The 21,479-nt window shown below is 39.4% G+C and overlaps 1 protein-coding gene and 1 pseudogene across 3 annotated transcripts; both read right to left on the bottom strand.

Annotated features, from left to right (window-relative positions):
• Positions 1-1,007: 1,007 nt before the first annotated feature.
• Positions 1,008-14,397, bottom strand: PHAX (phosphorylated adaptor for RNA export). Of its 3 annotated transcripts, XM_019732403.3 has the most exons (6): positions 14,235-14,376; positions 12,111-12,724; positions 9,363-9,483; positions 7,778-7,861; positions 7,541-7,590; positions 1,008-2,646 (listed from the first exon to the last, which is right to left on the bottom strand). In XM_019732403.3, the coding sequence occupies exons 1-6, from the start codon at positions 14,328-14,330 to the stop codon at positions 2,559-2,561; spliced, it is 1,053 nt and encodes a 350-aa protein (XP_019587962.1). In that variant the 5' UTR covers positions 14,331-14,376; the 3' UTR covers positions 1,008-2,558. The 3 variants fall into 3 exon arrangements, with proteins under 3 accessions (XP_019587962.1, XP_019587961.1, XP_019587960.1); XM_019732402.3 differs by lacking the exon at positions 7,541-7,590 and having other exon boundaries at positions 14,241-14,397; XM_019732401.3 differs by lacking the exon at positions 7,541-7,590.
• On the bottom strand, positions 11,219-11,773 carry LOC148758519 (complex III assembly factor LYRM7 pseudogene; annotated as a pseudogene).
• Positions 14,398-21,479: the final 7,082 nt, after the last annotated feature.

Genomic DNA, 21,479 nt, shown 5'->3' with positions numbered 1-21,479 from the left:
GCCGCCTGCCCTTCAAAGACCAAATAGGGCGCAGGAGTGAAGCCGGGCAGCGGTGGCCTTTTATACCTCGTCTTGAGTAAACCATCATTTCTTATCATGAATAATTTTAAAATGAGCATACTTGCAGATATACCACACATTTGACAAACATACTAGAAAATACATTGAACTAAACAATTATTCGCAAATAATCACTTCATAGTAAATATTTATTTCCTTAGCTGATTTTCTCCTTCATGTACTGCACATCATTGATGTGTCCCATTTGTTTCACCATTAGTGTAAATCAAATTTGCTTAAACCCAAATTCAACCCGTTTTACGCTCTAATATTTGAATATTGCAGTTTTTTATATTATAAAAACATTTTAAGAAAGGTGACAAGTGTAAGCACCTAAATTATTAGGACAGAGAGGTGGATGGTTATTGTCAAACCTACTAGCCAGCAAACAGAAAACAGGCTAGGCTAAGAAAAATGCTAGGCTGAGCAGAATTACTGCAAAATACACTGCTTTGTTTAGAGTATTAACTGAATACATTCCTGGCAAGTTTGGATACGAATGCCTAGATTTGGATACTCAGAGAAGTTTAGAGAGAGTAATTTTAATAGACAAAACTTGTAAGAACCTTAAAAATATGTGTTGGTTTCCATATGTAACATTAGGATGCGACACAAGCCAGAAATCTGTGGTTTCCAAATGTTAAAGAAACTACTGATGAAAACGAACTTGGGGGGCGGGGAACAATCCATTTAATTGGATGAAGTAGCCTCAGGCATTAATGCCCTGAAAACCCTTACCTTTCACTAGAAAAATTAACATTATTTACATGAATATGTAACATTCAGATTTCTGCACGATTACCTTTCCTCACATACTATATCCTTAAAATCACCTCATAAATAATCTCAGGGACATCATCCAGTTACCTATTTAGTTTTCTTTTCCTGGTTACAGTAATCTTAAAATATTTGAGATTAAAAAATAAATTCACTCGGAACTCATTAAGGACTGCCAAATCTCTAATTTTATTTTTGCATTCTTTCATAAAAAACAACCAGTAACTATTTTCCTTTTCTCACTTAGATCCTTAAATCCAACTTCAATGACCATGCATTTCAGGAACTACTGAAACAGTTCAAGTACATTGTCTGTAAATAGCTTGTAATTGCTTCCTACACATTTTTGCTTAATCTATTTTGTAAACTATAGTCAACTCTTGGAACATCTCAAGTGACCTACCTTTAGAAAGGCTTCTTTTAATAAAAATGAGTAATTTGAAAATTCATGCAGATAGGACATTTGTTTTTGCCCCTGCCCCCCTTCCCACCCACTGCCACACCCCGGTTTTTAAGCCATTGTTTCTAATTGTAGGGCTCAGCTCCCTGGCCCATGCTGGTATCATGAGCCTTGCGTTCCACTTGTCGGGCGGCTGCTCACAGTAGCTGTCATTGGCTGCCAGCCGCTCACGATGGCACACGGCAGCCCACGGCAGCCCACAGCAGCTCACACCGAGCTCCAGCTGTTCACAGCGGCCCAGCTCCAGAGCCGTTGTTCACAGGCTTAGCTGTAGAGGATGCAGCTCACTGGCCCATGTGGGAATCGAACCAGTGGCCTTCGGCATTAGGAACATGGCGCTCCAACCGCCTGAGCCACCAGGCCACCCAGATATGACATTATTAATACCTAACTTCCTTAACGTAAGGTAAGAGTCTTAGGCAGGCCACCATTGAAAAATTTTAAATGTCCATGGTAATTACAGAGGTAAGGATTTAGTGTATGACTGAGTTAGTAAGAGGTCAAAAACATAGTGTTACGAATCAATACCTCTTTGAAACGCTTCTGTTATTTACTTCTAGACAAGCAAATAAGTAGGAAGATACATCAGTATAAACCTATTCGAATTTTAATAGCTATCCTTAAAATAGCCTAAGAGTTCTTAGAACACAAACTAAATTTGAATGTATTTTATAATAGCTTAACAGTTTATGTGTCTTATTAGGATCTTTTAATGGAATGTTTTGAAACCAGTCATAATTCACTGCAAAGATAAATCAGAAAAAGGAAACAAACTTGAATGGCATGCTATAATGGTTATCAACTGATCTGGACAAAACTGATTATCAATTAGTAATAATTAGCACATGCAACAGACTGAGAAATTAAATCTTCTGTTATATACTTTTAAGTATTTTGTCAGACATGAGAAATTTTTAAATGTTTATATCAATCACATTCATCTCCCTACATACTCAGTTTTATTGAAAACAAGTTCTTTCCAAATTTCCATGTTTATCAGTGCAAAGTAAAACGAAGTAATCTCAGTAGAAATGGTTTATTACAATGTTATTTTAGAAAGGCTTATTCCTCAAAATGTACTAAAAAATGTCCAAATCATGAGAATGATCAACCTCAATGGCTTCATCTGCATCAAGCTTTGTCTCTCCATGTCCTTCCTGTGATTCATCAAGAGAGGCCAGGGCCTCATTTGTGTCACTTGCAAAAGTTTCTCGTGATGTATCATCATCTTCTTGAAAATTTAGACTTTTAATAGCTTGTTTCATCTTTTTTCCCAACACTTGTGTTCTCCTCTTCCTAGCAGCTTTTTTATTTTCATATTCCTTTTGATTTTCAATGTAGAAAATGTCCTATAATAAAGGAACAACTTTAGTAAATAAGAACTACCATTTTTTAAAAGTTTGTTGTAAGGCAGACCCTTTATATTAATCATTATCTCCATTTTCCACACAAAAAAAGCAAATATGATTAGACTCAGAATTAGACACAGAGTCCAAGACATTAAATAAGTCCCCACTGCAAGGACACTATGAAGCTATGACTCAAACTCCACCTGGTGTTAGGTGCAGGGCTCATGGGTTTTCTACCATCACACATCATCTCTATAGTTAAAGCAGGGGTGTCCAAACTGCGGCCCACGGACCAACTGCGGCCTGCAATCCATTGTTAATTGGCCCGCAGCAAATTCCAAAAATATATTTAGTTTACTTAAATAAACCAGGTGAGGCAATACGTACTTCACCTCGAGTGAGAGGCCTGGCTGTTTGTGTATTTTACCGCATATGGCCCTTGGTGAAAAACGTTGAAAAAAGTTTGGACACCCCTGAGTTAAAGGTTTTCTAAATAGAAAGATACAGTAGGAAAATCATGTTGTTTAGGATTTAAGTGAAATATAATTTATCACAACAAAACAGAATTCTTTGGAATAAAGATGTACTTTGAAATGCCATCATAACCATATGTGACTGCACACACTAAGACAATGAATGAGCCATGCCTGAATTGTGTGACTCCGTTCGATCATGTAACCTACACAATGCAAGAAAAATTCCGGCCCCTAAAATATATTACTGTAATTCACATGACAGTGTAAATCTATCAAAAACTTTAATCATAAGGCATAAAAATTGTACAGTCAGCACCAGAATGCATTCCAGAATGTCAGAAAAAGGATTCTCTAGCATGAAAATATAAGGTTCTTTTAGTATAGTGTTTCTCAACCTTGGCACTACTGAAATTTGCACTGGATAATCTTTGTTGTGGCAGTCTGCTGTGTGTATTGTAGGATGTTTAGCAGCATACCTGACCTCTACCCACTAGCACATACCCACCCCACCCCCAAATTATGATAGCCAGAAATATTTCCATACGTTGCCAAATGTCCTCTGAGAGGCCAAATTTCCAGTAGGTGAGAATGGTTCAAGCAGAAAATACATTCCCATGAAAATGGAAAACATAACATCTGGGAACCTTGATACAGATAGATTAGTGTTGTTTCAGAGGGTACAAAAAAAAAGTAGGTCAGGCATCTAAAGAGAAGGCCAAAATGACTACACTAAGACAGAGAAAGTTCAAAGATTTAAAACAGAAGCTAGTATAGGCAAGACACACTGACATCCTATTATCTTCTAGGAAGGCACTCTTAAAAGTTGCAGCCAAAAAAAAATGCTGTAGCCAAGCCAGTCAGTCCCTATTATATTTTCATAGGGTGCAAAGTGCAAACCCCTTGTTTATAAAAAGCACTGTGGAGGATGGTGACATAAAGGGGGCCCTCTCCTTCTAAAATTTATGCCAAATAGTTATAAGCAGCACACAGAATTAGCAGATGAAGGAGTAAGGAACCCTGAAATTAAGGGGATAAGGGAAAGCTTCAGAATATGAGTGCTCTGATGAAAAGGAGCAATAAAAGTATTTGCTAAAGAAATGCGGAGGGACTGGGGGTGAAGGTGGATACATATGTGACGAAAAGTTCTGGAAGGACAAAAACAGGTGAATTCAGAGGAAAATGAGGCTAGCTACCATTTACTGAATGAGCACTTTTATGAGCCAAGCATTATGCTAAGAACTTTACACATGTTAACCCTTCTCGTTCTTACACGAACCTTACTAGGTGGGTGTTATCCTTTTCAGATGAGGAAAGTAAGGCACATGATTACAGAGCTAACAGGTCAAGGTGTAAAACGTAAACTCATGTGATTTCTCCAACTCCCTATTCTTAAACCATATCATGTTACCTTCACAAGTGTGATAATTCAGTTTTTTCAAGTGTCTACTAACCTTCCAGTGGACAGATAGAAAGAAGCTACAGTAGAAGTATTTTCATTTTATGTGGAAGCACATCCCTCCAAATACGGCAAGCCTTATTACCATGTTTCCCTGAAAATAAGACCTAGCTGGACAATCAGCTCTAATGAATCTTTTGGAGCAAAAATTAATATAAGACCCGTATTATATTAATTATATTACATTACATTATATTAAGTTATATCATACCCGGTCTTGTATCATATCATATCAATCATGTATCATATCATATCAAATCATATCGTATCATACCCGGTCTTATAGTAAAATAAGACCGGATCTTATATTAATTTTTGCTCCAAAAGACGCATTAGAGCTGATTGTCCAGCTAGGTCTTATTTTCAGGAAAACATGGTAAAAAGAAAGTCATTCCCATGGGTTATGAATTTAAATAGAACAAATTGGGGGATGACCTAACGAAATGTAAGATGTTGTTAAAGTTGTTACAGCAAATCCAGACAAGAGATAATCTGAGATCAATTTTTTTCCTCCCATCCATATCTATAAATAAATAACTCTGAGTTAAGAACCTGAACAATATAACAAGGGCAGAGGGAGACCATTATAGCTGAGCTTTTTAAAAATATATAGCAAATTTTTTAACAATTTGCTATATTGAACAATTCTTACTGTTTTGAATAATTCTTACTGTTTTTCTTCACAAACTTTGTGTTTTCTAAAACAAAAATTAATAGTACAAAGTCATAACAAAACAAAATCAAATGAAAAAAAGGAAAACAAGCCCCTCAGTTTAGTTCTGGCTTCCAAGTTCTGTACACTGTGATGGTTTGCAATAGAGCGATCAAAGAATAATTATAACTTCATTATTGGATGGCATATGAAATTATTTACAATAAAATTCTATTTGCATTCAGTTGTTTTTCCTTTAATAACAGGTACTCAATCCATACATATATAGAAAATTTGGCAAAACACAGAAAACCCTGAAAGCCAAAACATTTATAATCCCTCACAACAGACTAAATCATTAGTAACATTTTGGTGTTTTACATTTCAATATATTGTCCCATGCCTCTTTTTCTTTATAAATTTGTATTTTGCCTTTTGAAAAAATTCAGTATTATTACATTTTCTCATTACCTTAAAACTGCCTCACAAAAATACAAGCTACAGGATAGTGCTATTAAGACTGTCCCTATATATCACCTTCCTGTTATTAGATTTTCCAAATGTTTCTATTGTTTATTTATTTTTCCCCCTTCTTCTGCCCCCCCCCCCCCCACTCTGGTTCAAGCCATTGTTTCTCAGTCTAGTTGTGTAGGACACAGCTCCCTGGCCCATGCTGGTATTACGAGCCTTGTGCTCTCCCCGCCCCAGCTGAGGCAGTCGGTCACCGGTCGTCAGTAGACCGCTCACAGCATTTCATGGCAGCTCTCACTGGCCACTCACCATAGCTGCTGGTCATTCAAGCTGGCCGCTGGCTGCTCATGGTAGCCCATGGCCACTCACACTGGCTGCTGACCGACACAGCAGCCTGCGGCAGCCCACGCCAACCTCCGGCTGCTCACGGCAGCCCAGCTCCAGGCAGAGCCATTGTTCACAATCTTAGCTGTAGAGGGCGCAGCTCACTGGCCCATGTGAGAGTCGAACCAGCAACCTCAGTGTTAGGAGCAAAGCACTCCAACCACCTGAGCCACTGGGCTGGCCCCTCTATTGTTTGTTATTATAATGCAATGTTTCTGGTAATTTAACATAAAAACCTAACATTAAAATCCCCTTCTCCACAATGAGTTAGAAGAACTGAGTTTCAGAGACATGTGATTCAGTGAAAACAACCTGGGTTTGAAGTCAGTGTTCTATGTGATCCCAGGCGTATCACTTTCATTACTCTTCATTTGTACAGCAGAGTAAAACCCACTCTGATAGACTGTGGTGAAGATTTTAAGTCATATAAACATCTGACCCAGTGCGAGGCTCATGGTAAATGTTTTCTTCTCTCTTGCTTCTGAAAATTGTTCATCCAGGGTTTACTTACAAAGAGCTTTTGTAGATATTTTATTCAATCCTTTTATAACACTATCAAATAGGCAGGATACATATTAAAGTCCCTATTTTATAGATGAGAAAATTGAGGCCGAGGGAGAAGTGATCTGCTCATATAGCCGCTAAATGGCAAATTTAAGGTTAAAACCCAGATTTTGAATCTTAGAAAATTTTCATTACATCATGCTATTTCTCTGAAAAGAGTAATATTATGCAATCAAACAAAATCCAAGAAGAATGTTCCTTCTAAGTAAGTACTTTTTGTCAGGGATTATTCTGGGAGAGGTGGGAGAACATTAAGGTATACATTCTGTTCTACCACTCAATAGTTGTGTTCCTAAGGAAAATTTATGTCATCAAAATAATTGTTCCAATGAGGAAAAAAAGCAGTTACTGACTAGAGATTTCAAATGTGCAACAGTAACATTTCCTGTAGGAATTCTAGTAATAGATTTTTAAAAAGTAACTGGAAGTGAACAGACAGAAAACTTAAGGAAAAAGAAATAACATTGAGCAGATGTATGGAGGAAAATGTGGGATTAAAAAGATCAAAAAAGATATAACAAATGGACGTACAAATCTAGACAGGAGCCTGGTTTGGGGGAAGAAAAGGTAGAAAATACATTCTTAAGGAAATTGGAATAAGATCTAGAAATTGGATGATATTATGAAATTGTTTTTATTTCTTTTAGGTGTGGCTATATCGGATACTATCCTGATTATTGAGATGCTTGTTGAAATAATTAGAGCTGTGTGCCATGATGTTATTTATTTCCAAATGGTACCAAAAAAAAATTGTATAGGTAAAATAAGAATGCCAAACTATCAACAACCCCTGAATCTAGCTGGAGGATATATGGGTATTCCTTCATCTATTCTACCTTGTTGAAATTTTTCATGAATAAAAAGTTGTAGGAGGGTAGAAAAAATAATTACGTGCAAAGAAACCAGGAAAAGTTGCCATAAAAGAAATCTTGATCTTGGCTCTGAAAGGGAAGAAGAGGAGGAGGCAGAGCTTTACAAAAGGCCCAAGTTTTACTTCAAACGAGACAATGACAAAACTGGTCAATTTAAGGCAGAGCAGGTGATGGAGATTAGTAGAAATAAAGCTAGAAGCTGAGTGGAAGTCAAATTATTATAGATCTTCAAAGTCAAGAATGTTATTATTTTTACCTTAATTTGTTCCTCACTGATACTAGGAGTGTTTTTCAGGAGATTCAGGAAAACTCCACCTGGTGTTCTTCTTCGACTACCATTCTACAAAAGAAAGAAAAAATATACTACGTAGACTCTAGCCATGAATGAGCCAAAGCATCTTGTAAACAGGCGTGCCTAAGGCAACAATAAGGTCTATCCTGACCATTCTAGCTTAACTGCACTGTCCTTCTCGCCTCTCTACACCTATATTTAGTATATTTCTGTTCCCATAGCATTTATCACTTTCTAATATACTTGAAGATATTATATTTACCCTTGATAGACTGTCTCCCTCCCACCTCCACTACAACATAAGCTTCTTGTGTCTAAAACAGTGTCTGGCACACAGCAAAAAATACTTATACAAGGAAAGAATGCATTAAAAGAAAGTGAATTTGGACTTGTATCTAACCAACATTCAGTAGATTTGCATGAGCTCACTGGAATATAATTTTATTATGATACTACAGTATTAAAATATTAATGAGCCTATAACTTTGTGTTCAAATGATAATGAAAATCAAAGTACCTGAACGAAGACACAAACAGGGGTGCCAGTACATTTATGATTGTAAAAATTTGTTTTGGTTTTGACTTCTGTAATCTATGTTCACAGGCTGTTTCCTCAGCCAGTGCTATCAATTCTAATTGATTTCCACAGCATAATATTTACTCTCTAGTGATGTGACTATTCAGATTGCTGAGGAGCAAGTAAGGAAACCATTTCAAATTTCATCCTCACCCTGTGGTGAAAGCTGAAGTAAATGTGATTTGCAAAACCAGTCTATGGGATAAACTGCCCAGCCTGTAATTTGGCCCCCCAGAGGTGTGCTCTTTCTGCCATTCTGAAATACTAAAGTGTTCTGCAACCTTTTTTTCCATTATTGCTTCACCCACCCCAGCAACCTTTTAGACATTTGTTTCCCTATTCACCCCACCACCCATGACATTTTAATACTTATGGGTATACTACATATCTGTTATGCTTTTTACATAACAAGGTGGGTTTTTGTCCCCAAGAACCAATTTTTAAGAATGTATGAATTCAATGTAACACATCTGTTCATCAGTGCTAAGTACTGGGCACTATGATAAGCATTTTATGTGCGTCATCTCATCTAATCCTTACAACATAGAATTAATCCCCATTATACAGCTAAGAAGACTGTGGCTCCGAGAAGCCAAGTCTCACACCTAATAAGTTGTACACCCAGAACTCAAAACAAGGCACCCCAAACTCCAAAACCCATATTCTCAAAATCTGAGCTTCCAGGGCCCCCCAAAACTTTTTTCTTAAAATTTCAGCCCCTACCCTTAATGAATCCTATAAGAGATGTGTTATTGAGTACACACCAACAGGCTACAATTTATGCTTGTTTTCGTAAAACTCATGATATACTTAATTTTTTTACTTAGTCTTCACAGTTAATGAAGTTTTTTAAAATCTGAAACCCTGCAATAATTTATGATAAATTTATGATCCAACAATCAGAGAAGTTGACTTTTTAAAAAAATCACATGAAATAATTCAAAATGGAAACAATGAAGCTATCAGTCTTACCATTATAAACAGGCCACCATTTTGTTCAACTTCAGCAGTTTCCATCAGAAGTTCAATTGCCTTTTTGTTCCCAATTATACTGACTACTCGGGCTATCAGATCTTTCTTTGGTTCCTGCAACCTGATAAAGAACAAATAAAGTAATTTGTTAACCTTTTTATTTGTTGTATAAAGTAGAAGAAACTTACCTTAGTCTCCAGCTTAGTCCTCAACTAGAATTAAAATCCTATTTTAGTAACATGTGCTTTTCGAAATCGTCAATATTTAACCTTGAAATCAGTGACATGGAAACATTCCTATCTTGAGTCACCCAACGAGACAGTAGTAACCTCAAGGTTCCATCTCAAGTCTCATAACTGGCCTTTCCACATGCTTTATTGGATTATGGAGGATTTCAAAACAAATGTGCACATTTACCAAGGGGAATGAATGCAAGCTTAAAAGGAAGAGATAAAATCAGTCCACTCCTGTCAAAATAAGTAACAAACATATACTATATTTTTAATTATTATTCCTAAAAGTTAACTCTCCTAACTCCCGAGATGACTGGGAGCTTTAAAATGGATAGGATTTTCCCCTCACAGGCTCCCTATTTCAGAATAAAGGATATAGCTAACATGTACTGATGGCTTATTATCGGATAAGCACAATCCTAAGAACTTTATATGCATTACCTCAGTTAATTCTCTTAACATCCTTATGAAGTATTATTATTTTCATTTTACCACTGAGAGGTAAACACACAGGGAGCCTAAGTAACACTTGTAACGTCAGAGCCCATACTCCACAGAAGATGACAGAGGACTCGTATCACAGAAATCTTACCAGTTCCCTAACCAGATCGGCTTCTCAACAGGAGGCAGTGCAAAGAGCACCTGACTACGAACAAAGGGACCCGAGTTTAGTTCCAGGTCTGACACTTATTAAATTTGTGACCTTGGACAAGCCACACAACTATTAGGCCTCAGTTTCCATATCAGTAAAGTGAGACTTGGGCTTACAAAATCTGTGAGTTCCTTTCCAGCATTCAGATTCCAAACTTCCTCAGTATTTTAAAAATCTAGTACTAGTGCTGACAGGCTTGCCTGCAAGTGAATACTAGTTTAACTACCAGCTATATTACCATACTTGTTTTCAAATTTGTGACACTGTTCATTACTGATTTAGAGCTAATGACAAGTTAAACAAAATCTGAACTTGTTAAAAACACATAAAATGTAAATGTACTGTATGTGTATCAAGCAATTCTACTCCTAGGTATTTACCCGAGAAATGAAAATACATGTCCAAACATCTGCATGTTAAAGTTCGCAACAGCATTATTCAGAACAGCTAAAGGGTGAAATAGCCATTCAGTATGGATACGTGTATATGTGTGTGTATAATACATAGTTGATTCCTGCTACAACATGTATGAACCTAAAAAACATTATACTAAGTAAAAGAAGCCAGGCACACTTTGAATAATTCCATTAATACAAACCAGAAAATGCAAGTTTATGCCTACAGAAAGTAGATTAGCAGTTACATGGGGATGGGAACAGTGGTTAACTTTATTCATTTATTTTTGCCTATTCTGAGAAAAATATCTACACTTACAGGACTTCTGCCAGAGTTAATATATTTTAAAATTAAAAATAACAAAGACTGGCTTCCATTCCCTGGCCAGCCCCCGTTCTCAGCTGGCAGGAGGACCCTAAAAGGGCATTCTTTTCTTGTGGGGGCGGCCGAGAAAGAACTGCCTTATGATAATCATTCAAAACTCACAGACCACGGTTGGTTTGGTCAGATACGATAAAGTCCTGTTATCTTTACTTTTGTGCCTTATGGGACATTATAGACTGGCTGACAAATGGTGTTTTTTGTTATTTTGCAACACTACCACCACCTTATATTTTCTGTGATTTATGTGATTAAATATTTTGGACTCCATACATACAAAAAATAAAAATAAATAAAAACAATAATAAAATAACAAAGACTTGGTATTATCCTAGAAAATGCATTGCTTCTGATTTGGTGCATCACAATATGGCACATTTTCTACAAGGTCTTTCCTAGAGACCAATTTCAGTGTATTGTGGCTTGTGTGAAAACCTTGTATGACAGATGTTCTGAGTAACAATTCAACATCAGAACCTATTTTTATTAGCTTTTCTATTTTCTTAGGAGAAGCTCCACTTTTATTACTTTTGAATTCTCCATTTATCTTTATTCTGGCTGCTTTTAATGCTCTGGCATCATTTTTAAAAACGTGTTGTTCTAAAGAGCTGTAAACCCTTGGCCGCCTGACCCAAGGCTCTCCTCGCTGCAGCCTCGGGGTTAATTTTAAATGGGCATATGATGGATATTATGGGGTGATGGAAACGTCTCAAAAGTGGTTTATGGTGATGGTTGTAGAGCTGACAAATTTACCAAAAAATCAACACTTGAAATGGGTGAATTTTATCACATGTACAGTATGCCTCAATAAAGTTAACAAAAAAGCCATGAATGCTTGAAAACACCAAAAAACAAACAAACAAACAAAAAAACCCACGACTTAAAAGGTAAGTTTTTATCTAAAGCGCTCTATAGCACTAAACAGAGTTGTTAAAAGTTCATAAAAGTCTGCAAAAGCTCATTCCACAAATTTTAAAAAATCTTAAAAAGGAACATCATCATTCAGTATTTGTAATCTATTTTATTTCCTATATATGGAAGATAGTCGGTCAAGGGCTCATTTGTAGGAAAAACTTAAATGCTTACCTGAAAGAAATTTCATCAGCCACTTTCTCCTGAGAATCATCCTCTGTGATCTCATACCGGCCTTTATAGTTCATTTCTAGTCTGTCCCCTAGTCTGTCTTTGACAGGTCGTTTCCGTTTGAGATGACCTTGCCCATTTTCATCTTCCTTTGGGCAGGTTTTCTTGCCACCATGCATATATTCATCGAGCTCTTTGTCTAATTCTTTCGTATGTTCTTCAGATTCTCTCTTAAGTTTCTTAGCAAGCAAATAATTGTAGGTCTCAGATTGTCTGCTTTTGTCAATAGTGCCTTCCATTTCCAAGATACCAAGTTCAGAGGCCACAGCATCTTGATTCTGCTCCTGCAGCACGGCACCCCATATATTGTTAACCTTCTTCCCTCCAGCAAGAGGCAATTTCTGGCTGCTCTGGCCAAACTGAAAAGGCTCTGATTTGGGAGGGGGGTTAAAACATTTTTGCCGCTTGCGTTTCCAAAGAGAGCTGTCATCATCTGAATCAGAAAAACTCTCTTCACTTGAATCCACACCTTTAACAGCCCGATAATGTGACACCGGTGCACATGCTGCTGTAGTACCCTGGAAGGACCTCGCTGCACTGTCCCCACCTAGTGCTTTCTGCAAGCGAAAGGAATAAATCAATTCCACAAAATACATTAACTCCACCCACCATGTGCTATTTAAAAAATATATATATATTTAGGGATTCAGCTGGATCATTTTGAGGCAGAACTGATCTTTAAAGACATCTCTGAAACCAGTCCAGTCCCTACTTTTCTAAAGGTCCACATGGAATTTACAATTTTAAAGGCACAAACTTATTTCGATGCTAACACTGGACTTAGTTCTAAGACCTCCATCTAAAAAATTACCAAAGCTCTTAATTCTCACTTTTAGAAGATTTTCAGACTTTTCAGTTATTGTCAGAATGTTTGAAAATGACAATATACAATAATTGTTACTAACAGTTAAAACAGAATTTGCTTTCTTTTTTTCCAAAGATGCCTTTCATGCATTTGGACACATCAACTTCCTTTGCACCGTTTTATGACTAAACTCTTGAGATTAGATAGTAAACTACGGGTAGGAATCCCTGACACACTACTACTTTTAAAGTTTTGTTTTGTTTTTTAAGGAGGGTGCAGTTCACAGTGGCCCATGCGGGGATCTAATAGGCAACCTTGGTGTTATTAGGCCCACGCTCTAACCAACTGAGCTAACACACCACCCCGACATACTATGACTTTTAAAACTGCAGAGTCCATTACACCAAGTTTACCAAGTCATGTGTCAATGTATGTAAAACAACCTGAAAGAGACTAAAAATCAAAATACCTTGACATCAATTTCCTAAGACATTTACATGCAAAAGAATCACCTTTGCTTTTTGTACTAAACACTAAAGCCAAGTATGTGCTGAGCTAGAAATGGAGGGTGGGGGTGATTTCAGTCAATAAGATGGTCTTTGTATTTTCGAATGGTAATGGCAGCTACCATTTCTCAGGCTGCATGCTCCACTGAATCCTTACAACCACCCTACCAGTGGCGTACTATTATCATTCTTAGTCTACAGATAGGGCACTAGGCTAAATAGCCTGACACAGGTCACAGTGGCGGCGCCAGGATTCGAAGCGGGCAGCCTGGCACCAAAACCCTCTCAAAGAGCTTGCTACTCAGTACCGGGGGTCAAGACAAACTCCCATTTAGAAACCTGGGACTCCGATACAAAACCTTGTGCCGCATTACCGCATGACAAAGCTAGGTCCGATGGGCATACGTTAGAGCAGGCCCCTGAGCAAATGATGAACTTCATTCCCGGTTCTCAGTCTATCTGCTCAGGGCGAAAATGAGCTCCATCGGCTGTTTCGGGCCGATGCCCCAGGTACTAGTACATGTTCGGCGAAATCTGCCCTGCGGGACAACCCAGCGGCGCGGGAGTGGGCAGAGTGGCGCACGGAAGGCGGAGAAAAGACCGCCTCACCCCAGCCTCCAAGAGGCCGCAAGCCTCCGGGGTCCCTCCTCGCAGGGAGATGCACAGCCCGCGGCTGCCGCCCTCGCCAGAGCCGCCCCCTGCGGCCCCGGCTCCACGCGCGGGGCTCAGAATCACCCGCTCGCCCTTCACGCTCACCAGCACCTGCAGCGGAGTGTCGCAAGGCGTGACCGTCATGTCGGAATCCGAATCGGAGAGCTGCCCATCTTCCATATCCCCGGCCTCCTGCGCCATCTTCCCGCGGCGCCGCGCGGCGCGGCGGGTCAGAAGAGCACTTCCGGCGGGGCGGCGGGAAGGTCGGTGCCCGCAGCGTGTCTGGCGCCCCCGCGCGGGAGCCGCTCCGGCGCCGGCATCCTGCGCGGTCTCGCTGGGACGCCTGGGCTGGGCTGACCCGCGTGTATCACTGCAAACTACTCACTTGAATTATTCCGAAAAGACGAATCCGCCGCTTCCTCCCTACTTTGGCGCGTTTTCTTCCAAACTTGGTTTTCCAGCAAACATACATTTGTGCACGGACAGCGGCCATCGGGGGTGCCTCCCTTGGCCTCACCCCCACACTTGGATGCCCCTGCCCAACGTCCGGCTTCCATTCTTGCTTCTCCGCAATGCACCCTACCTGTAGCTTCCCGAGAAGCCAGTACCTGAGTTCACTGCCCTTCTCAGACCTTCCAGGGGCTTCCCTCGGCATGGCACACGGCCCCGGGCCCACGTCTGTGCCCCTGTCCAGCCGCGGTGGCCCTGCTCACTCGTTGTTTCTCAGGCACCCTTCGTTCTTTCCTGGCTCAAGGCCTGTGCGGTTCCTATTCCCTCTGCCTGGACGACCTCTCCAACATCCTAGACACCCTATTCTTTGCACAGGTTGTTCTTTCACATGATTCAGGTTTCTGATCAAAGGCTATCGTCTCAGAGAGGCTTTCTTCAACCACCCTAACTAACACAGGAGCGTCTACTGTCACTCTCCAACTCTTTTTTTTCTTCGTGGCCTCAATACTCATATGTATTATATATTTGTTTTATTTTTTTGTCGGAGTTGCCCACGAAAATATCTTTTATTCAGTGTTGTTTCCCCAAGTGTTCAGCCCAGTGACTTCTTGTATATGGTAGGTGATCAAGATATATTTATTGAATCTTTTTTTCACATAAAGGGGATCTTATTATTTGTACCTTTTACTATTCTGTAAGCTGCTTTAAAAAAAGAAACAATATAGCAATTTATCCTGGACATCTTTCTATATAAAAATATAAAGATCTAATTCCTTCTTTTTAATAACTCCCTAGTATTCCATTGCATGCAGGTAACATCAGATATTTAGTCTCTGATGGTGTACATTTAGGGTAGCCAATTTTGCAGTGAACATGTATTTTTGCAAACTTGTTTTACTATTTCCTTAGGATATGTTTCTAGCCTGTAGGGAAAAGAATGAATATAGATTTTTGAAATGTGAATTTAAGACCTATAAAGGAATTGAAAAATCACCTGGTCCAATTCCTTATTTTGAGAAATAAACAGAGATTACACAGCTAAACTACTGAAGAAACTGAGTCTTGACTCCAGGTCTCCTAACTCTTAAACAACTTTATTGTTTTACCTTTCCTATATAGAAGTACAATTCCCCCTGAAATTAATTTGTATGGTGTGAGGTAGGAGTCAAATTTCATGCAATAAGTAACATTTTACTATGTGGTATGGGAGGCACTTAATATCAAATAATGCATAGACCAGCCCTCCAAATGAAAAGACTACTGCAATGTTTTCCTCTAGAAGTTTTAGATTTACCTCAGGTCTATAGCCCATTTTGAGTTAATTATTGTATATAGTGTGAAGTAAAAGTCACAGTTCACTTTTTTTTTTTTTGCATGTGAGTATGCAATTAATATAGCACCATTTGTTGAAAAGACTATCCTTTCCCCATTGATTTCCTTGACACCTTCATTGAAAATTGACTACAGTACATACAAGAGTCTATTGCTGGGTTCTCTATTCTGGTCCATTTATCTTTATGTCTATCTTTACACCAATGTGACACTTCCTTGATTACTGTGGCTTTATAATAATTGTAAAACAGTTAAAATTAGGTAATGTAAATTTGTTCTTTTTTCACTTTAAAATTGTTTCGGCTGTTCTAGAGCCTTTGCATTTCCATTTAAACTTTAGAATCTGCTTGCCAATTCTGGTATTTTGATTGGGATTGCACTGAAACTGTAGATTGATTTGGACATTGGGGAGACTATCTTAGCTTGATGCCATTACATGCTTGGATCATTTATTGTTAACCAACAACTCTTCTTAGGATTCTGGGCTCATTAAACAACCAGATAGACAGTTTGTATCCTGAAAGAGAATGCAGTGATGAGAGAATATGAATGGTTGGTCCTTTCTGAAGATAAATTTTCCTATAAAATAATAAGCCAGCATTCTAATTGTAGCATAATTTTTTTGCGAACTCAATATCAATCTGCCTAGAGGAATACCCATGCTCTGCTAAATAAGATTCTGAGTTTGCAATAATGAAATTGTATCCTGAGTAGTGGTGACACCCAAGGCTCTCAGGGGTGTCCGGGAATGGACTCAATTGGAGCAGAAACCAGATTCTTGTCTTGTGAGAAAGAATTCAAGAGTGAGACAAATGTAGGAAAACGCAGGAAGTTTATTAAAGCTAAAGTATGAGGTATGACAATTAAGTTTGCTAACTCATCCTAGAAAAAGTGCTACATACCTCATTTCTGAATAACACTATTGTCACCTTTGAAGTACTCCCCTTGGGAAGCTATGCACTGATGCCAGCGCCTAGTCCACTCTTCAAAGCAATTTTGGAACTCTTTTTCTGGAATGGCCATCAGAGCTGTAGTCGTATTAACCTTGATGTCATGAATGTCATCAAAATGTCTTCCTTTCACTATTTCCTTTATCTTCGGGTAAAGAAAGAAGTCATCGGGGGACAGATAAGGCGAGTGGGGAGGGTGTTCCAATACAGATGTTTGTTTTCTGGCTAAAATCTCCCTCATATACAGTACCGTGTGAGCTGGTGCATTGTCGTGATGCAACAGCCATGAATTGGCGAAAAGTTCAGGTCGTTTTCGTCTAACTTTTTCACACAACCTTTTCAGCACTTCTAAACAGTAAACTTGGTTAACTGTTTGTCCAGTTGGTACAAATTCATAATTAATAAACCCTCTGATATCAAAAAAGGTTAGCAACATCATTTTGACTCTTGATTTGGACTAACAGAACTTTTTTGTTCATGGAGAATTGGCTGACTTCCATTGTGCACTTGACGCTTTGCTTCAGGGTCGTGTTGTTTCATCACCAGTGATAACATGGTCCAAAACATCATCTTGCCTCTCCACAAGGTCTTGGCAAACTTCGACTCTCCTTTACTTTTGTTCACTAGTGAGCTCCTTCAGGACCATTTTCGCACACACCTTTCTCATGCCAAGATTTTCAGTTAAGATTTTCCTAACTGTTTCTCTATTGATGTTTACTTGGTCTGCTATGCTTCTCAGAGTCAGTCAATTATTTTGTCAGTCAGTCAATTATTTTGCTTCAAATTTTTGCAATGTTTTTGTCAGTTCTGCTTGTTACTGGCCACCCTGACCTCTCTGCATCAGTGACATGTTCTCTCCCCTCAGAAAAAAAGTTTAATCCATTTGTACACTGCCATTTTCTTCATGGCATTAGCCCCATAAACTTGGACTAACATGTCCCTGATTTCACTTCCACTCTTGCCAAGTTTAACAAGAAATTTAATGTTTGTTCATTGCTCTAGTTCAAGCCCATACATTCTCATGACAGCACACAAAAACACACAACAACAATAATGAACGCCACCCAGCAAGACACCACCACAGGTCAATACGAACACAGCTATGAGACACTGAGATACCAAAGTTACAAAACCTTACTGAGCTGTTTGTATGGCCAATGTAAGCGCACGATTGCAAGTTTGCAAACTTAATTGTCAGAGCTCATACACAGTTGAGAAGGAAGTGTGGAGTAGATCAAGTCACCCCTAGAAGGTCTTGATTAAGATTTTTATCTCTCTTATGGGCAGGAATTTGAGGACATCACCCTGTCTTCTCTAGGGATGGGATCTCCATTTCCCTCCTTTTTGTCCTTATTTGGTTCCTCCAGAACTGTCATGGCATCAGGTGTATGGTGGGAATCGCAGTACCCTCAGTATAAATGAGCTTATAATCTCAGTGTAAATAAGATTATAATGACATTAAAATGAGCTAAAGGTCAGGCCGGGGTCACGGCTACTGGCCCTGCCATGAATACTAGATGAAACTAGTTCTTATTTATCTTAGCCTTAGATGTCAGATGCAGTTCCTTGTTTTACTTCCTTGAAGGGAGGTGCCTCCTTTGGTATCCTGGAGGGCGGTCGATACCCTAGACTATCTATCCTGCTTCAGTGGTGATTTCTCTAATTTGCTGCTGCCTTCAGGCAAGCATACGTTTACAAGTCATATCCCTCTGCCTCCTGGCCAGCTGACTTCGAAGAATGAAGACAGCTAGCATTCGTTGAGGACATCCGAAGCACAGGTCATTTGTACCTACGCTGTGATTCCAGGGTCCTTGCTTTAATCACCACCCTTTGATGCCTTTGATAAGTCATTTGAAAAGCAGAATTGGCCATTTGCAAACTCTGCCGCTTTAAATACGAATTTGGTTCAAGGTGTTCTGAGATCAGTCAGTACATTTAAATTTCTATAGGGCTTTGCAGTTTTTATACATGCTTTCATATATGATTCATTTAATTCTCTTTCACACATGAAATGTACTTTTATATGATTCATTTAATTTTATCTCTTCCTGCTCTGCCCCATCAAAATTCATTTTTTCCTGACATGCTGTTGGGCAGAATAAGTGAGTTTTGGAAAAAGAAGGTAGAGGAGATATGCAATCCCTATTTTCAATGTTGGCAGTTGCTGGTATCTATCTTCCCAGAACCAGTTGACAGCCATGAACCTCTCTCCTTGATTTAGTGAAGAGAACAAAGCTAACATTTCCCGAGGGCATTACATATTTTTTGCTCCTAAAATTTATGCATCTGTAAAGGTCTTTTCATTTTTTGAATCAAATGGAGAAGAGCAGGAAGGATGTGGTGTGGGATACATGTACAAAGAATCTTGCTGGCAGCAAGAAATTGAGAAGAATTAATTAAATTCTCAGTTAAAATGTCTGTGAAATAAAATGCCTCAGTCGTAGGGGTAGACGGAAGACAGTAGCCAGGTTGTTGATAGAGATTACTGATGCTGAAGCAGGGCCTGATTGGGACCCCAGTAATAGAGGCCTTGTAATGTCCCCAGCCTCATCTTTCCTTGACACATAGCTTAAGTATAGGTCATCTCCCTGTGGCTTGAGCTCAAAATGTCCCCAGTTCCACCCAGTTCCCTGTTTTAGAAAATTACCCCGACAGTTATGATTAATACCCTTATGCTTATTGATCACAATCTCTATGGTGCAGCATTCTTTTCCAGGCTACTCCCATCATTGTTCCTGGGTTGATGACTCCACCAAGGAATCACTTGGCCAGAGGGAACACTTCATGCAGACCCACAGAACCATCATGTAGCCTCTGGAGGAACACCCAGATTTTCCTTTAAATACCCCAAGCCAATCTGAGAATGTCAAGGCAGATTTTGGAGCTGTTAACTGGCTTTCTTCTCAGACCACTGGTGCTCTGATAATACATGTCTTGGTCTACAATTAATCCCTAGTCATTCACACAATGTAAAAGAATGTATGCAACTCTACAAGAGTAAGGAAAGATTTATTGAAAGTCAAGAAAGAGAGAGAGAGTTCTGCTTGGAACTGGCAGAAGAAGTTTTGCAAGGGCAGTCTGAGAGAAAGAGCTGCTGAGACAGAGGGGTAAGAGAGATACTGGCCAACGGAGCTGTGCCAGGGCAGAGCCCGACAGATACAGCTGCGCTGATGAGGAGTGCTGGGGTTTTTTATTTTTCCGTGCAGGAGATAGGGTGCTTGTCAGCTTGCAGGGGGGCTGCCATTACAATTGTCTTCTCCTGGGAACTGTCCTGTTCCCATCTATGATAGGTGTCAGTTTGCAGGGGGTTGTTGCGATTGGGGACAGTTCTGTTCCCACTTATGCTGTATATAAGGTGCTTGTCAGTCTGCAGGTACAGTGCTAGCCAGGGGATTCAGAGCCAAGCAGTTAATGTTTAAGCTTGTTCCTGCCAGCTTACAAGTTTGCTCCTGTTAACTCTTTGCCTGTCCCATCCTGCCAGCTCACAAGCCCAGTCCTGTTTACTCTTTACTTGTCTCATCAATAAACACTTAATTCTATAGCCTAACTCCTGTGTTGGTCTATTGGCTGAGCAACACAGGCAGCATGAGCCCCGGACTCGGTTGGCCTCCGGTTTCAATGCTGGACAGGGTTCCATGCTTATTACTCCTGAGGTGTGTTCCTAGGTTCATTTGTTCATTTCATATAGGTGAACATGATCCTGGTACAATGCTGGGAATTGTAGAGCCATGTAAGGATGAGTCAGAGATAGTCCTTGCCTTAACAAGGAAAAATGTAACAATTACAAAGGGAAGCATCATTCATATATCTCTACCACTTACTACAGTTTCTGGTAGGTGCTTGATACATGCCCAGTATTTGCTGAAATCATTCATGCTATAAGGGTGGGACAGATAAAGCTCAAGTTTGAATGTAGAGATGGAAGGAAGGGTTTTACAAGTGGAGAGAACAGCAGGGGCAAAGACATAGTGGGAGGGATACACTGGCTTTATTTAGAAACATAAAGTGACTTTGGCTGCAGTGCGAAGGCCACAAGGCAAGTAGTGAGAAGCAATATTTGGAAAAATAGGTTGGGAATCACTGAAACACCTACTAATTCAATTGATTTGAGAGTGTATATATTAACTCATGTCCAAATCATGCTGACTGAGATGTCAGTATTTCCCAGTTATTATGGAGTTACATGGGAAAGGGGATGGTGGGGGGAGGGGATTGCAGGAAGATAGAAGAAATTGAGAATGAAGGAAATTGATCAAACCGCCTTTGTTCTTCAAAAGCAATAATATACCCAGGCAGGGTATTTAGAAGGAATTGCCAAATTTTAACATTTTTCATTAATTAGAAAACTCTAATTTGTAATCTTAACAAAGCAGTGAAAACAAACAACCCTTTCCCTCCCTCCACCAAAAATAAATAAATAAATACACCTCCTCCTTTGGTTGGTTATTCCACGGAACAGCAGCGTCACCGTGCTTTGTGAGCTGGTTAGAAATGACCACTCTCGGACCCCGACCCCAGACCCACCGAATCAGAATGTGCATTGAAATGATGGCCAGGTGATGACATCCACATTACAGTCTGAGAAGTCCTGCTCTAACCTACTGTACTTTAGAGCCAG

This window comes from Rhinolophus sinicus, chromosome 3 (assembly GCF_057876585.1).
Source record: "Rhinolophus sinicus isolate RSI-liver-muscle chromosome 3, RSI-T2T, whole genome shotgun sequence".
NCBI classification, from domain to species: Eukaryota; Metazoa; Chordata; class Mammalia; order Chiroptera; family Rhinolophidae; genus Rhinolophus; species Rhinolophus sinicus.
The sequence above is the reverse complement of the archived record's forward strand: the minus strand, read 5'-3'. Positions and strand labels throughout refer to the sequence as shown.

Coding starts and splice junctions, on each gene's coding strand:
- PHAX (XM_019732401.3), bottom strand. CDS start 14,330: ATGGCGCAGGAGGCCGGGGATATGGAAGATGGGCAGCTCTCCGATTCG. Junction 9,484..12,110: donor GCTGATGAAATTTCTTTCAG/GTAAGCATTTAA, acceptor GTTCTTTATCAG/GTTGCAGGAACCAAAGAAAG. Junction 2,647..7,777: donor TCAGTGAGGAACAAATTAAG/GTAAAAATAATA, acceptor CCTTTATTATAG/GACATTTTCTACATTGAAAA.